Genomic DNA, 17,748 nt, shown 5'->3' with positions numbered 1-17,748 from the left:
GTAAATGATAAGCGTTACAAAGAGTTAGAAGCAGAATATGCTTTGTGTCAGAAGATACCTCAAGTTCAGAGACCTATTAAAATGTTGATTGAAGCAGGGAATGTCTACACAAAGATTATATTTGAGGAATTTCAAAATGAGTTTGTGAGCGCTCTTGATTTTTATATAAAAACTACTGTTGATACTGGAGAAGACATTGTGTATACGGTTGGTGATTTGGACACTTCCAAGGAATTTCGTGTTATAAGGAAAAAGAGTGACAATTATGTCTCTTGTTGTTGCAAGTTGTTCGAGATGAATGGGGTGTTGTGTGGTCATGCTATAAAGATCTTAAGGGAGGTAATGAATGTAAAGGTAATTCTCAGTGAGTATATTTTGAATAGGTGGACAAGAAAAGCAAGAAGTAATAGTGTGAAGGATATGCATGGAAGGGACATACAAGTAGATACTAAGTTGCAACAGACCACTTGGTATAGGTCTTTATGCTCTATTTTTACAAAAATATCTTCAAGGGGTGCTGAGAGCAAGGAAACTTATGAAGTTGCATTTGAACATGCAAATAAGTTAAGAACCACTATCGAAGAGATGTTGAGCTCAAAACGAGATGGTACCAACCATGAAAAGGATGATCAAGGATCTGCTCCAATTACAGAAGATACTTGTGTCCAAGCAAAGGGTTTCAGGAAGAGAGGAGGTTCTCGGGGAAGAAAAAGACTGACTAGCCAATTGGAGAGAGCTTACATGAGGAAATTAGCTCAAATGAGACAACTTTTGGGTAAAAAAGGCTGCAGTGATGCTGATGTCCAAGAAAATGGTTCAAAAACAGGGAGGCAAGCTTCTGGTGGAAGAAAGAATTCTGAAACTACTTCACGGCCTGCTCAATCATCAGAAGTATGTTGTTAAAACACCTATTTACTTCTATGTTAATTTTTCTTTGCTTTTAGAAAATATATCTTCATGAATGTCTTATCGTGTCACAGGAAGTAATAGCAAACATCTCTACTGATAATGTTGCTGATGTACAAGCAAACGGTTCAAAAAGAAGGAGGCAAGCCTCTGGAGGAAGAAAGAGTACTAAAACTACTTCACAGACTTCTCCATCATCTAAAAGTTAAATACGTTTCTTAATTGTTAAATTCTATGTTAATTTTTCATTGCTTTTAGAAAAATATATCTTCATGAATGTCTTATCGTGTCACAGGAAGTAGCAGCAAACATCTCTACTGATAATGTTGCTAATGTACAAGCAAATGGTTCAAAAAGAAAGAGGCAAGCCTCTGGAGGAAGAAAGAGTACTAAAACTACTTCATAGACTTCTCCATCATCAAAAGTACACTTCAAAACACCACTATATTTCTATCTTAACTTTTATTTGGTTATAACAATATATGTTTTCATATAAATGACTTTTCGTGTTACAGGATGTAGGTAAAGTTGATAATCTGATACAACAAGCATCCCAACAACATCCTACTGGCCACTTAGAATCTGAACATGTTCAAGCCTTGAATAAGACCGTTGGTGTGTGATCTGTTATGGAGTCAGAACCCTCCTCCAACTGTGTTTTGTGTTCTACAAGCTGATACAATTTCGGCACTTCCTTAAGGACTGATCTTTTGTATTTAGTTATTCTCCCTTTCTTGGTTTTTTTTGTAATGTTGCTGATGTTTCTGGTTTTTCCGTTGTTTCTGGTTTCTGGATATGGGCACCAATTTTCCCAAACCAGGTAAACTTCTACTATTTTTGGATGTTAATTAGGTTGTTTTGTGGATGGGATCGATCACTGATGATATGAGATTTATTCTAATGCAATTTGAAGCATATATCAATACCCTTTCTCTTCGATAAAAGCATATCTTCTTTCTATACTAAGAACTGATGTGTGAAATACGATCATATATAGAAGCATTACAATAGTAAAAGAAAACTTTTCTTTAACTAACAGAGTAAAAGGTAGACTCCATTATAAGCTAAAAAGTGTCTAAACATGAATGAGGTAAATCAATGATTGAAGTGCTCAAAAAGTTCAATTGAGCAGCAACATCAGTACAATTCATGAATCTTATTCTCTGGAAACATTTTCCTCGTATTAATCTCTACTTTAAAGAAGAAAAAGTGTAAACATATGATCAATCTTATGCTATGCTTCACTGGAAGTGTGATCAAAATTCATAACGATGATGAAGGCATATATACAAGAAATCCTATTGGTTTGGACCCTCCAGTAGTTGTTTTTCTATATATGGCCAAACTAAGAAGCATTGTCTTCCTCTTTTTCTCATGTTTCTGCATGCATTCCCATTCTTCTTCTTATGCACAAACACATAATGTTGTACTCAAGTTAGGCTAGCTTCTTCAGTCCCGGAAACTCGAGCATTTTCAGTGCTACAAGTAATCATTACTTGGGAATCTGCTGGTACTACAAACTACCAAATTATCCATATGCAGTAGCCAATCAAGAAACTCTGATATCGATACATTAGGAGTCTTTGCATTGGCTAATGACGAAACATTGAAACTCCTAAGTAACTGTATGTATCAGATCCCAATCAAACAGCATCTGGAATGAAATTGGGCATTCTGTAACAGGAATTTCATTATTAAAAACACAGAAAGAGCCCTTGTGCAAAAACAAAACACAAAACAACTATAACAACAAAGAAAAAAAACAACAACAACAAAGAAAAGGGAAGACTGAATTCTGAACAAGACTAGAAAACTTACATCTCTTAACTTCATAGCTGATATGATAGTTGATGCGATAGTTGATGGTCCGATTGAAATCTCCAGAAATAGTGTCGATGAAAGAGATAGTAAAGCAGAGAAGAGATAAGAGAGAGCATAATGGACTTTGTTTACTGATCAGAATTTATTTATTTTTGATTCAATGAGATGAGAGAAATTGGAAATTGGAAATTGGAGAATCTTATGTTCGTCTTCTAATTTTTTTTGGACTCGATCTGTTTGTTAACGGAGGATTGTGAGAAAACGTTGGTGTTTGTATTGGAAAACCAACTTTTGAATATTTAATAGAAAAATGCTGAGGTGGTGCGATTATGACCTTTGGATATCTAATTAATGGACAGGATTAGAAGTCAAGGATATGTGTCAGACAAAGGGAGGATCGTTATCCAGAGACTTAACCCAGCTTTGGACATAATCAAAGTAAAAGATTTTCCTGCCCTTTTCGGGTTGGAGGTACTGTCCGCATCTTGACCCACAATCAATCTTCTGATGCATCCCATCTTACCCCATTTGATCCTCTGTCCACAAGCTTAGACCCATTTTTCATCCAAGCTAAGTATCCTAGACCTGAAAGCAGACCTAAGCCCAATAACCTAAGCCAACTTCCAGATCTTAAGAGCCCAAAGCCGTTGTGTTGTGGTTGTCGTTGTCCAACCGTTAATCAGACCTGCCAACGAAGCCGATGCCTCCACCCTACTAAAAGTGAAGAAATGAACGACCTGCGCCGCCTTGCTTCTCCTCCAGAACTTCACCAACAAAGTCGCCAATGATCCTGCCAACGAGGATGGCTTTGACCAGAGCATGCCGAGGAGACTGGGTCCTCTGCCGCACCCATGTCTGCTCGCTGCTTTGAAACCCTAGGTGTAAACCTAGAGAGAGAAGAGTGCTATGAACATCTACATCTTTTGTGACTCTGATTAAATGACATGTCTAAACGCTAAATATATTAGTTCATACTAGTATTATTGAAGGTTGTGATAATGATAGTTGTTAGAGAAAAAAGAATGAAAGACTTGTACCTATGAACGGAAACTATAAAATAAAAATGACCATTGCCTAAAAAAATGACATTTCTCTTTCTGACTCTCTCACGAGAGGAGCTTTGCTTGCGGCGTTCTAACCTTAGCGGCGGCGGCATCAAATCTACGACCGGAGTGGTGGGGTTTCCCTTCCTCTTTGGCCGACTTTCGGGACCCCATGGTGGTTTCTTGCTTGCCTTCCTTGGCTCCTTGATGTATTTCTTTGGGTAAAATATTGTATAGTCCTTGTGGTTTGAAGTCGACATATGTTTAGTCCTTATGGTTTTATTGTAATTTGAATGGTCCTTAAAGTCATGATTTTTCATCCAAATAGTCATTCCGTCAATTTTCTCAGTTAAATTGTTGATGTGGCCGTTAAAAACCATGTCAGCAATTTAACGGCCACGTCAGCAATTTAACTGAGAAAATTAACGGAAATACTATTTGGATGAAAAATCGTGACTTTAAGAACCATTCAGATTAAAATAAAATCACAAAACTAAACAAATGTCGACTTCAAACCAGAAGGACTAAACAAATTTCAATTTTATTTCTTTCTAACATTGTACATAGAAGATATTTTCATGTTTGATACATAAAGGCAAAAAAAAAGAGAGATACAATTGCTTGCCAATGTTTGTAAGTCGTGTAAATCATATAATTTGACCCCTTAAGAAGGAGATGGTTCTAGCTTAGGGTTTAGGTTTTCTTCTTCCTTAAGCCTCTCTTGTACCAAAATTGCATGGTCAGGACACGGGTAGGTCTTTAGGTAAGTGTAGTAGTGGTCGATTTCTCTATGAAAGATAAGGTATTTAGTTCAAATACTAAATCACATGAATTTTCCACCCATGAAAAATGGTGCTCAGCTTGTTAGAGAATAATACCGATCGATCATGCACACAAGGAAACATTTATCAAACAGCTATAGCATAATTCTTCAGGAGATTTGACAATAAAATAGGCATAAAGAAAAAAGAAACAGAGAACAAATTTGTGCTTTAGGTTGGGAGAGGATTAACACGGACTTGAATATATCGTGTGTACCCTTTCAAAAACAAAAAACAAAATAAATCTTGTGTACACAACCGTAACAGTCAGCTCGCGAAGCTAACTGAACATGCCTCAGAACTGCACAAGAGCTAAAGATATAGTGTTGCTGTAAATTTCATGCGGTCTTTTCTAGCCAACTATTGTCTTTCGGTCTAGCTATGAAAAAAAGTTAATACAAAACCCAAATCAGATTAAATTTGATACCAGTGACTACTCAGAAAGCACCAGCATCATGTTAAAGTGCTACAACCATTGGAGAGTACGAAGGATCTGATCCTCTAACTTGTCGTCTCGCATAGGAGATCATTTGTCTTCATAAAATCTCAGAAATCTGCAATAAGATGAATCATCTCATATCAAAATTGAGCGTCTATGAGTGAGTGAAGATGTGAGAAATACAGAAAGTAAAGAACAAAACGAAATGTGGAACACTGAATGAACTAACATTTATCGGCATCTCAGCTATGACTAGGTTAATGCTTTCTTCAATACTTCTGAGAGTTACTACCTCACCCCCAACAACCATATTGATTACAATGCCATCTGCACATATTTTAGATGAAGTTACTGCAAGCCCACAAACCCCATTTTATAAATCTAACAGAATACAACATGGTAGGGAAGAACCTGCAGCTAAACAAGTCGCCATACGCCTCGTATATATTTCCTACAAAAGAATTTGGGAAGGGAGAAAGTAAATACAAGAGAAAGTAGAAAGTAAACAGTATGTAATCAAGTTTAAGGTAGCAAAGGATACATGTGCAGACTCAAATGGCTTGTCACTAAGAGCTTAAACTACCAGAATGCCTAGTAAACACAGGGCAAACATAAGATGTACAAATGATTCTCTTTTTAGGGAAACTAAGAATGGTGCTTCCCGTATTATGGAAGTTCCAGCGGGATCCTGTAGATGCAGATGATGAACTGGTAGAATCTGATGTACCACAACAGAAGCCACAGAGGACAGTTTTGACAAAAGTTTTTAGGACTGAGTTGCCTATGGTCTTAGCCTTAAGCCTATTCAACGCACGAACCACATAAAAAAAAATAAATAAATAAACTCTTGTAAGCATTCAAGTTTATATTCAACTTTGAAGCAAGACAGCAGGTCCTCGGGACCAGGACATGCCACTACACTGAAATTGGAATACTCAGGTATACAACTGCAGCACATTATCAGTTCTGTGGGAAGAAATAGAACCAAACCTTTTTTGCTGGTAACTCATAGTTTATGAGAACACAAGCAGAAATAGGCGACTCCCCAGAAGCCAGAAGTGGAAGGCATGCATCTGTGGCAACTATCATATGAGATTTTTGTTCCTCTTTCACCAGCGCACTGTCATCAGCTGATTGAGCACCAACTTCTGAGTTCCACCTGATGGTTGCTTGCTTGAAGGACTCTAATATCGTAGCACGGTCTGCTTCAGCAAGGTCACTGTACTGGGATACAAGATATGATATGCAGACTTTATTAGAAAGGCATTAACAGCAGTGGGAATTTCCAAGATAAATGTTTCTACACATCGGTAACAATGGTCATGATATAACCACAACAACTAATGTGAAGCAACCAGTTACCAAGCCTTCAAAGTCCCAAAAGTCCATCTATAACATTGTAATGTTCATGATTCCAATCTTTTACTCAACATATATACACATTGAAATAGACATGTACATATGTAGTACAAACTTAAACACATAATAATGGGCGTTCTAGTGTGAAATTACCAGAGGGGCGAAAGAGATATAAGGTACGCTTGCGACGGCGGAGCTCACGGCGTCAAGCTCATCACGTGAGCTGCAGCAGACCACTATCGGAAGACAGGGACGCCTTCCCGCCACGCCCAACAGGTCCATGAATGTCTCCTGCTCAAATTCAATCATCCACAGATTCAGTTCATTCTAATCTCAACGTCTCCGTCTGTAAACTATATTTATAAATAAAGGGGATCGGAGAAAGATACCATCTTGAACTGGATTCTGTCGACGGCGAGATAGAAGTGGCGCTGTTGACTGCAACCAAAACATTTTCTTATGTTTACGAAATTGAGAAAGATAAAGAAGAGAGGGATGAAATGAGTGAAACCTGAAATGGGAAGGTGACAGAGACGGAGGAGAGGGAGTTTCAGCGGCATCAATCGCCATGGTTCTAACTTCTGAGTTCAATCAAACTCCAATTCTTTTGTTTCTTTCTTTGTTATACAAACCTCAACCCAACTCAACCTTCGGCTTCGAATGTCCCTTCCGATTGTGGAATATGCCCGTCTCATCGGCCCAGAGGTGGATTTGGGCTTGTCCATTCCATTTTAGAAGGTTGGCTCTTTGCCATTCCATTCCATTTTACTGATGTTGTCACGCTCCGATCCCCAACAAAACTGAGATCAATAGCGAAATTGCTAAAACAAAGTTTACCGCAAGGATTTGTAGAACTTGTAAATTTAAAGAATTCCCAATTAGACCAAAAGATGATGCCTAGAAGCATAGAAGACATTTCCAAAGGCAAGGTACACCAAAATGAAAATAAATACTCTCCCAAGTGGTTCTACGGCTTCACCCCAGGTTTAAGTTAATTTTTTTTTCCTTTTAAAAATAAATCGAGGAAGGGTACGGCTTGATCAAACGTTTACCTTGGTAGTGTTGTGGTTTGGTTACTTAGACTTATGGACTAAAGGTCTTTTCCTTCAGTCGAAGCTAGATTTTTTCTTTATGACATAGCCATAGACTCTTGGTGATCAGCTACTATGCTCTGATGTATTTTCATTCACTTTTATGGATTGACACCTGATGGTTTTGTTGGATGCTATGTTCTCGTATGCTTTTATTGTTATGTTATGTGTGTCTCTTTTCTCTTACTTGGTAACATTTTATGCAAGATATATAGTACTGAAGATACATGTTATTGTTGTGATCAGGCAAACTAAATATATACGCTTGGAGATAGCTAGTGAATGACAGAATTGGTGCCAAGGTTCTGTACCGTTCTAATTATCTAATCCTTGTGGAAAGTTCTGGTGCTTCTCTATTTTATCAATTATGGTGTGTCGTACGCATGTTGATCGATAACGTTGCCAAAACCCAGGTGGAATACGTTTGTTTGTACGTATATAGGTCGAACAACTTTCTGAAATGTGTTTTTTTTTTGTTTTTTTTTGGTTACAAAAGCTGCTCTTACTTGTATCCAGATTTACCAACTTAGTAAATCATGTACTTGGATCTTGCTTCTTGCCTGTGTTTCCTCTTTTCTACCTGAGGAAACCGACGGCAGTCTTTTCCTAAACCCTCCCAACGACAATAACTAATCGCACGTACAGAATGTTGACTCTAGTACGATGTTGACCCATGGAAGAAAACATTATTCAAGTTTCTTCATTATTGAATCTACTGTTTCATTCTAACAAAAACAAAAACAAAAGAATAAAAAAATTTGCTCAATTCAACATATTTGAGTTGACCATTGTGCTTAAATCTTCATCGCCGTCGTCATCTTTAAGCATTTTCCAGATGAAACGATCAATCTCGTCGTCTTTAACATCACTGCCCTGTCCCAATTCCTGATTCGCTGACTTCTCATTACTTGGATTGACTTGATTATGGACCTCATCATCAGTCTCCATGCTTTGCTTGGTCAATGCTGCAGTACTGGTACCAGCTTCACTGCTTATTCGTGGGAAGTTGAGCTTGGCTTTCTCTCCTCGGAACTCGACCGCCGCCTTGTCGTAAGCCCTCGCCGCTTCCTCCGCCGTCTGGAACGTCCCGAGCCACACCCTCACCGCCCGCCGCGGGTCACGAATCTCCGCCGCCCATTTCCCCCACGGCCTCTGCCTCACTCCCCTGTACTTGCTCTTCTTGACCCTCTTCCCTTTGCCATGCTTATTGCTTGGCGGGAAGAACTCGCAGCCGAGGCAGCCATCGATCTTGCATACCTGACAGGTGTCGCCATCCGAAACTAATATCACAACCTTCTTATTTGTTCCCGCTTCAGCCGCTGACGTGGCATACTGGCAGTGGTTCTGAGAGGTTCCACTGGTTCTGGTGGCAATGCCGCCGCCGATGACCTGTTCGAGGGCGGAGACCATGATGGCGTGCTCCTGCTCCTTGGCCATCGACAGCATTTTCCTCCCAAGGGAATTCGATTCTGCTTGCTAACAAATGAAGCAGTGGAGTGCGCATAGAATTAGTATCAGTAGCTAGTGAGCAAGTTTGGACTAGAATTTGATTCAGAGTTAAGAAAGGGCGGGAGAGATCGGGTTTATATATATATAGATCGAGGATGGCGCGCATGGGGATCACAGTGTGGGATGCCCACGTGGCTACCAGCTTGGGTGAGATGCTAGGGTCCCGTTTCGAAACAGCTAGGTTTTAGACTGCCGCGTAAGCATTTGATCCGCCGAGTTAGGCATCGTGGCGGCCTATCACTGTAACAAAACACCCCCCTGGAAAATATTTATCGTTTTCTGTTGTCAGAGACAATCCTCATCCCCATCGATACCAAACGTTGTTTCAGCTCAGACTTTCTGGAAATTTCTAGTAGTGCACTAGTACACTGTTCATCAAAATAATACGAAAGCTGACTAGGCGAGAGCATAATCCTAAAGTTGAAACACGTGGTGGCCTAATTATATAATTTTGGAATCACAATTTGTCTGTTTCTTTTTCTTCGAAATGATCAAATGGTGTTATCGTATAGTGAAGACTGAAGACTTCGTATGAACCATTGAGTTGAGTGTACATATAATTGACAAAATCACAAAACTAGTAACAGTTGAACTGAAAGGAAAGGATTCTATAATGACATATAACTGAAAGGGAAATAAGAGGAGGTGGGTTTACTTGGTATATTGTTCATTTGGTCCCCCATATACCCGTCACGGCTTACCTTTGCATTTGATGGAAAAGACAACTGCTAGCTAGTTGTCACAGCTTCATCTGCAGTCCTTCCCGTTTCTCCGACCATGCAGCTTCTTCACCCTCTACACTTAAGCTTCTCAGAGTGTAATTTCTGGGTTCTTTAATTGGTTCTTTATCCAACAGGCCGACAATGCTCCAAGTGGGAGTTGGCGTGTGACGAGAAAGATAGACACATCGTACTGCATGTATAGGTAGAGAAGGAAAACCCAAGTTCCTTGTACGATAGTCTTCATATATCGCCCGGAGACTCTCAAAGTCTAGGTACTGTTTTTAAACGTCTCCTCTACATACAATACTAGACCTGCTTATTCTATCACCACCAGTCAAACATCTCCTAGCTGCGCGCTACATAAGTAGTATATATCATGAAGCACTACATGTGGTCTTGAATTTTTAGGGTCTAATTCAGAGAGCAACCCACCGATTCTATCTCAAAGTACTTCAACATTCATAAGTTCAAATCTAATTGATAAGTGTAGGGATAAAAAAATGTAAAAGGATTTCAGAAGTGTCACATTATCTGGCGCCTATTCCATCTGAATCAAGCTACTGAAATAATATCCCACTGCATTAGTATTTGCACAAACATAATGGCATTCCACAAAGAAATACCCTTCATACTTTTACTAAAAAAGGCACTTATATTTTTCCTTTGAACAATTGAACTAGTAAGAAATATGAATCAGTGCTCTCAAGTCTGGCATACAGATTATTTAATGGAACCAAAACAACAAGGGATGGAGCTAAAACCTCAACATGTTTAATAACTATCAAAGACCAAAAATCCTAATTATTCCAAATAAGAAAAGAAAACTCCAAACTCAACGACTAGAACTCAATGGAGTAAAATTAGACTCTCTCTCTCTAGCCATCTATGTACCTGCAAGCTGTATGATCAGATTCCTCAATCCCCTAATTAACTGGACACCATTTAAGACTAGTTTGGTACAGCTTCGTTTTTAAAAAAATCAGGTTTATCCGAACTTTTAGATTATATAGTATTTGGTAAATGAAAAAAAAACAGTTTTTTTTTAAAAAAAAATTACAGCTCACTGGCAGCAACTTTTAGAAGCAACATAAATGTTACTTTTAAAATTAAGCAGCTGTCACTAAAAACAGTAAAAATTAATAAATTTTATCTTTGTGGCACTTTTAAAACTAATAAACACAAAATTGTTTTAATTCACAACTGATTATTTTCATAATACAGTAATAACAGTTTTTTTAAAATCACAGTAGTACCAAACTAGCTCTTAACATCGTATAAAACAAAACAATAGCGTCTTCTTGCAATATCATATTTGGAATTTGTTGTAAAGCCCAAAAGGCCAAGCTATGAAATCCTGTGATGGCTGCGCAATAGTGCGAACTTTGTTCCAAGTATTATCCTTTTCCAGAACCCAAATGTCAGGTTGAAAAGACGCATAATCCGAGTGCAACAGAGAAATTGCATTGTCAAGCATCCGAACACGTACTAATCGAATCTAAATTTAGTTCATATACCAATTCATTAGGGGGTAAAATTTTCTGGAAAGTTTCACTGCTCGTATCAAAAGCAAGGATGCAACGAGGTTAATTTTTCTGAAAAGTCTTTAGTTAAAGAGGTCGGATACTCCCTTGCCACCCAATAGACAGCTCCGTTGAAGTATATGCATCTTCCCAGCAACTCAAAATAGACCTGTGATAATGGAACTGTGCTGTTAATTCTTCTCCACGGGTTCAATCTAACGCTGTAAACCTCAACTCCGCAACAAGAACCAGTAATTCCTGCTGGCAAAAACATCACATTATCCTCACAACTTTGTAGTCGTAGTCATCTTTCCCATGTTGGAGCCCTAATCCAATATAAGTAAATCTCGGAGCAGTGATGAAGCCTTGAAGTTGCCGAAATTTTCTGATGGAGGGATTCCATAGATATATGGAAAAACCATATAACAGCTCGAAGAAAAGTTACGAGTAGAGATGCAAAGTAGTGCATTGCATGAACTCTCAATCTTGCACCACCTTGACTTGTCCGTCGGAATCGGAAGCTCTAATTCCAAGCAGTTGGCATATGTCTCAGCACAAAAGAGTGAGAAGGACATGTTTTTGACACTGCTCGTGGATGCACTGCCGTTGAGTAAATACTCATAATTCGCATTACTTTTCATCAAGACGTTTTTCTCATGATGGGAGTTTATGAAACTAGGGCTGCTAATCAAAGTGTTCCAAGATTTGCAAACGCTTCTAGACCGCAGTACATATTTCACAGCGGCTAGTCTTTCAAAAATTTCGAACTTTAGTTCTTGGGGTAGGTCTTCAAACGATGACACTCTTGCAGCTGTACCTCTTTTGATGAGGGCAGAAGACATTTCAAAGATGAGCTACTTATTTTGAGCAAGGCCGATCGGTGTGAATCACACGCAATGGCTCAGAAACGAAGAATGGAGTTTCTAAGCAGACTCCAAGCGCGCTAAAGATTGAAGCATGCTTGCAGAGTTGTTGCCTTCATAAAGGCATATGGTAAGAAGAGAAGAACCAGCAGGATATAGGACTGACTTTTACTAGGAGTGTTTCTTTAGAGGGAGGGAACCTTAAGTGAAAAAAGATTACTACCAAAATTCAGTTGCCTATTTAAAAGGTAAAAGGTATGACACTTGGGGACTTTTCTACTATACATATGTGTACAGCATACATCAAATATATCTTATAAACCCCGAGTCATTTGCATTCGAGACTCTTTCAAGGAAATGCCTTAATTTCCCATTAGAAGACTAAATCCAGGTACTTTTCTCAAGCTTCTCTCTTCAATCCTAGACCTTACTCTATCAGCATCAGTCCACCTCCCAGCTGCTGCATAAATATTATGAAGCATTACATGTGGTCTTGAATTTTCAGGGTCCGATTCAGAGAGCAACCCAGCAATTTTCTCTCCAAGTTCAACACTCCCATGAATTCTGCAAGCACCCAGCAGAGACTCGAGTAGGCTTGTAGAAGGTTTGCAGGGCAGTCCCCTCACAATGTCACAAGCCTCTGTCAAATTACCTGTTCTTCCTAGAAGGTCCACCATGCAAGCATAGTGCTTCATCTGGGGTGTTATCCCATGTTCTGCCATAGATTTGAAAACGGCACGGCCTTGCTCCACCAATCCAGAATGGCTGAAAGCTGATAAAACACTTAAATAAGTAATCCCATTAGGTGCCATCCCTGATAGCTTCATCTGCAAGAAAAGATCCAGAGCAGCTTCACCATTCCCATTCAAGCCATACCCATTAATCATCACACTCCAAGACACATAATCTCTCTTTACCAACTCATCAAACAGCTTTCTCGCAGTGCATATGTTTCCACATCTTGAATGCAAATCTATTAGTGCATTGCTGATAGCCAGATCTTTGTCAAAGCCCTTGCGAATGATGTAACTCATGACAGAACTAGAAAGAATGAGGCTATTCAGTTGAGCACATGCAGAAACCAAATTCAAAAGGGTCACATTGTCTGGTTCCAATCCAATCCGAAGCAAGCTAGTGAAAAATCCCACTGCATTCTCGCTACTTTTCCTCTGTATTTGCACTGACATAATGGCATTCCACAAAGAAATATCCTCTATTTTTCTTGTTTGAAACAGTAAGAAACATGAATCATGGTTGTCAAATCTGGCATACATAAACATGAGTGATGAAAGAAGCGGGGTTTCATGGAGAATACCAGCTCTAACGGCCAAAGCATGAATAGACTTACCTTGTAACCGGGTGTAGCATGCAGGCAACAGATTTAGCAATGTAACATAATTTGGTCTCTGATCATCCTTTATCATCTGGCTGAAGATGGCAATGACCTCATTTTGTAAATCATGATTCTTGAAGCCAGTCATTAGAGCATTCCAAGATACCACACTTTTTTCGGGCATGGTTTCGAAAACCAACCTCCCAGCATGAAGGTCTCCACAGTTACAATACATGCTAATAAGTGAATTAAGCAGAGAAATGTCAGAAGCAAACCCGTGTTTTATTGCATAACCATGAAAAGCCATTCCTTGCCCTAAGTTTCCCTCGTCACTGCAACCAGGGAGTATGCTTGTCAAGGTGACCAAGTCCAACTTGAAACCCTCTTTCTGCATCTGGTAGTACAAGGCAACTGCTTCTTCCAGTTCTCCATGATGCACACAAGCGGATATTAATGTATTCCATGTTATGGCATTTCTTAGAGGCATTTTGTGAAACAACTTAATAGGGTAGGAGAGACGATGGCAATCAGAGTAAAACGCCAACAATGCATTTGACAGATTGAGGTTTGAATGGATACCCTTTCTAATACTAAATGCATGGACAGACCTACCCAACAAATCAGCCTCAAGTTTGGAGCAAGCAGAAAGAATACTAATAATGGAGACTGCATCCACATCAACTCTTGAAACTTGCATATCACGGAACACACCCAGACTTAAATCCCATAACCCATTGTGCACGTACCCAGAAATCATTGAATTCCACAAAAGAAGGTTTTTACTCGGCATCTGGTCAAAAAGATACCTGGATTCATCAATACAGCCAAGTTTGGCATACATTGACACCAGGGCAGTTAATACCGGAAGCTGATTTTCTAATCCATGTTTAACTGCACAAGCATGAATAGACTCACCCAACGAAAGGCAAGTGAAACTCTCTAATGAGGGAATAATCGACACAAAAGTGACCAAATTAGGCCTTATGTTAACTAGCAGCATCAACCGGAACAACTCAAAAGCTAACACAGGCTCTTGCCTTTGTGTGTATGAGGAAATCATGGCATTCCAAACAGCAATACTCTTATCCCCTACAGAATCAAACAAGTCTCTAGCACCACATAAATCCCCATCCCCAGCGTACAATGAAATCAAAGCAGGAACCAGAAAATCATTCGAAAGGAATCCAGACTTGACAGCAAAGCAATGAAGAGACTTACCAGCATTAACACACCCCAAACGAGTGCAAACAGGAACAATGCTAGCTAGAGTGCTCAAATTCGGCTTCAAATCACTGAAAACAATCTTCCTGAAAACCTTCAAGGCTTCCCAATCAAATCCATTCCACGAATAACCAGCTATCAATGCATTCCAAGGAACCAAGTCCGGTTGGGGAATTATATCAATCACTTGGCGTGCAACTTCCACACACCCAGTTCTTGCATATAAATCAACCAAACTAGTCTGTATCACAAGGTTCTGCTCAAACCCAGTTCTAATCACAACACCATGAACCTCTTTACCAATCTTAGCATCTCCCAAAGCCGCACAGGCCTTAATCACAAACGGAAATGTGAAATCATCAGAAAGCCGAGACTTCATGTACACACATAGAAGGTCTTGGTATAAGCCATGATTGCAAAGACACCTGATCAACAGGTTCTGCAAGCCAAGACTTGGCCTTTTGATTTGTTGGAATGTAGAGATAGCTAACTGTGAAGCACCCAGATGAAAACAGGACCTGAAGAACTGTTCTAACAAAGAAACATGGTTGATGAGTCCATGAGCAAAGAGAAAGGACTTGAGGGGTTTCAAGTCCTCGCCGGTTCGGCAGAGATTGAGCAGACCGAGAAAGTGTGAGGCTTTGGGATTGATTGAATGGTGTTTGTGTCTGATAAAGGAGGTTATCGCCGGAGGAGAAGGAAGAGTGTTCCGGAGCCGGAAAAACAATCCCATTATTCCATTAGAGGTGTGCGTTTAGAGAGAAACAGGGCATGTAAGATAATACAAAGAAACGGCCAAACATTTGGTTCTCTTTGCCGCCAATTCAGTTAGAAGCTGAAGATAATGCAAAGCGAACTAAACTAAAATAGAGCAGCTTCTTCGTGATAGATACATTCAGCGATTTCTGGTTTGGCTGTCTTATTTTCGGAGCTGTCTCATCAAGATAGGTTATTGTTCAAAAAGACAGCATTTTGAGGATTTGAGTGTCAGAATAGTGTTGAATGTTCCAATCTGGAGATGGGCTAACGGAACTTGATGTTACATAACTTAATACATCCATGTCTGAGATAATAATTGTATAAGAAACATGTCTGAAAGAGCATACTTCTACGATTATCACTGTAGTTATAAATACAACACAAATACATATGGGGGGATCAAGCTAGGAACACCAAGAAGAAGGGTGAAAGATACTCGGACTTCTAATAGCCATATGTTGTTCTCTTCATCATCCTGATGAACTCATCAGCACTAACTTCTCCATCACCTGCATAATTTAATAATAATCACTACTATCAGATTAAGGGATAGATGACTGTACAGAACATAGAAGAAAAATCGGAGGTACTCACGGTCTCGGTCTGCTTCCTCAACCATCTCTTGAATCTCTCTATCGGTGAAAGTCTCACCCAGCTCCTTCGCAATCTTCTTAATGTCTGCAGTAGATATCTTGCCCTAAATTCAGAAAGTATTAGTTACAGATTGAAACAAACCAAATGTTGAATAAAACTCCACACTGATTTAGATTTAATAACGGATAGAAGAGCAATACATTGTTATCTTGGTCAAGGATATGGAATGCTTTCATGAGTTCCTCCTTTGTGTCCCGTTCCCCAATTTTGGCTGTCATCATGTGAGCAAACTCATCAAAGTCAATGGCTCCACTTCCATCCTTATCAACATCTGCAATCATTTGGTTAATTTGCTGGAAAGACACAAGAAAAATGTCAGCTATTGAGTCAATATTCATAGACTTCGAAGTGGAAACAAATAATTCTCAAGAAATTCAAATGCTGAAATGTTTACTTAAGAACCTAACATCAAACAGAAAAGCGGAGGTTCCAAAGAGGGACATTAACAGAAATGGGACAGATGAAGATTATATTGTTGATCAAATATAATCAGAAAGAAACGAAACTACAGCTGCACTAGCCTTCTAAAGGATTTACTTTAAACAAAGAAAAGCTTTTCACCTCAAATCCTGAATGAAGATAACTAATGCTGAGCAACATGATTTCCATCCCAACAAGAGCAAACTAAATAACATTCCAATACAATTTTGGCTAAATTCAGACATGGCTTATGCGATGGTTCTACTCCAAACTCAACAATGCACAAAACTACAAGCATAACAAACGATTCTACACCATCAGAGAAAGTTACTTTACCTCTTCTGTCATCTCGAATCCAAGAGCCCTGACATGACAAAATGTATCAGTTGTAAACAGAACATGACGAAACCAGTCCAGTTGAGTTCAAGATAAGAAACCATACCTCATGGCAACATTCAACTCTTTGGCATCAATAGTGCCTAAACAACACAACATGATGATCATAGTCAAACAATCAATCAAAGCATTCTTATACTTACAAAGACAACCCAACAAAAAGAAAAAAGAAAAAAAAAAAAAGAACAAAACTCTAATTACCTGAGCCATCAGTGTCGAACAACTCGAAAGCTTCCTTAATTTCTTGCCTCTTTTGCTGATTCAACCCATGATGCCTCCCTGCCCGAGGTTTCTCTTTCCTAGAAGGCCCTCTGTATAGGGTCGCCTGTTCCAACCAATACCCAAAGTCAATAATAACCAAAACTCATCACCCGAAATTTGTTAGCTTCAAAATGCCAGATCCATTCTTTCATTTCAAACGAATTGCTCAACATATTCGAACCCTTTAACTATTCAATTCTAACGTTGAGTCGGTTGAGATTAAACAACAACAACAACAACGAGAATTGCTCGTAAGAAAGTTGAAAAGATCGGAACATTGGGAAGCTTACCATTTGGAAACGCGTTGAATAGGAAAGTGGAAGAAAGTTGTGTGTTGTTGATGACCTTGATCTCTCTTCGATCAGAAGCTCAATGTTCGTTTTAAGATTCATGTTGGGAAAGAGGGCGTGTTTTTCAAGCGGGTTGGGCCCCTAAAATTTTTATGGGCCGGGTCGAATACTTATGCTGAGGTGCTTTTTCTTTATCTTTTTTACCTTTTACCTTCTAGTTTAGGGGACAAAAGAAAATTGGTTTTACTGTAACTAATATCTACCGACAGTTGTTGGTGAGCTGTGACATGATTGGTGAGGTAACTTAACCAACAATGTTG

General features: G+C 39.2%; 4 protein-coding genes across 5 annotated transcripts; all 4 read right to left on the bottom strand.

The window, feature by feature from the left end:
• Window positions 1-4,946: 4,946 nt before the first annotated feature.
• Window positions 4,947-7,044, bottom strand: LOC101295749 (eukaryotic initiation factor 4A-like). Of its 2 annotated transcripts, XM_004287992.1 has the most exons (7): window positions 6,901-7,044; window positions 6,779-6,827; window positions 6,543-6,680; window positions 6,021-6,254; window positions 5,442-5,481; window positions 5,260-5,357; window positions 4,947-5,145 (listed from the first exon to the last, which is right to left on the bottom strand). In XM_004287992.1, the coding sequence occupies exons 1-7, from the start codon at window positions 6,957-6,959 to the stop codon at window positions 5,128-5,130; spliced, it is 636 nt and encodes a 211-aa protein (XP_004288040.1). In that variant the 5' UTR covers window positions 6,960-7,044; the 3' UTR covers window positions 4,947-5,127. The 2 variants fall into 2 exon arrangements, with proteins under 2 accessions (XP_004288040.1, XP_004288039.1); XM_004287991.1 differs by having other exon boundaries at window positions 6,779-6,976.
• Window positions 7,045-8,242: 1,198 nt separating this feature from the next.
• Window positions 8,243-8,917, bottom strand: LOC101292641 (ethylene-responsive transcription factor ERF109-like). The gene has a single exon (XM_004289173.1). It carries the CDS (start codon window positions 8,915-8,917, stop codon window positions 8,243-8,245), a length of 675 nt encoding a protein of 224 aa, XP_004289221.1.
• A 3,539-nt stretch (window positions 8,918-12,456) lies between these two features.
• LOC101292351 (pentatricopeptide repeat-containing protein At3g09040, mitochondrial-like) lies at window positions 12,457-15,027 on the bottom strand. The gene has a single exon (XM_004289172.1). It carries the CDS (start codon window positions 15,025-15,027, stop codon window positions 12,457-12,459), a length of 2,571 nt encoding a protein of 856 aa, XP_004289220.1.
• Window positions 15,028-15,622: 595 nt separating this feature from the next.
• On the bottom strand, window positions 15,623-17,503 carry LOC101295453 (caltractin-like). Its single transcript, XM_004287990.1, has 7 exons — window positions 17,429-17,503; window positions 17,079-17,202; window positions 16,924-16,960; window positions 16,818-16,845; window positions 16,202-16,354; window positions 16,002-16,104; window positions 15,623-15,916 (listed from the first exon to the last, which is right to left on the bottom strand). The coding sequence occupies exons 1-7, from the start codon at window positions 17,429-17,431 to the stop codon at window positions 15,852-15,854; spliced, it is 513 nt and encodes a 170-aa protein (XP_004288038.1). The 5' UTR covers window positions 17,432-17,503; the 3' UTR covers window positions 15,623-15,851.
• Window positions 17,504-17,748: the final 245 nt, after the last annotated feature.

This window comes from Fragaria vesca, linkage group LG1 (assembly GCF_000184155.1).
Source record: "Fragaria vesca subsp. vesca linkage group LG1, FraVesHawaii_1.0, whole genome shotgun sequence".
Taxonomy (NCBI): Eukaryota; Viridiplantae; Streptophyta; class Magnoliopsida; order Rosales; family Rosaceae; genus Fragaria; species Fragaria vesca.
The sequence above is the reverse complement of the archived record's forward strand: the minus strand, read 5'-3'. Positions and strand labels throughout refer to the sequence as shown.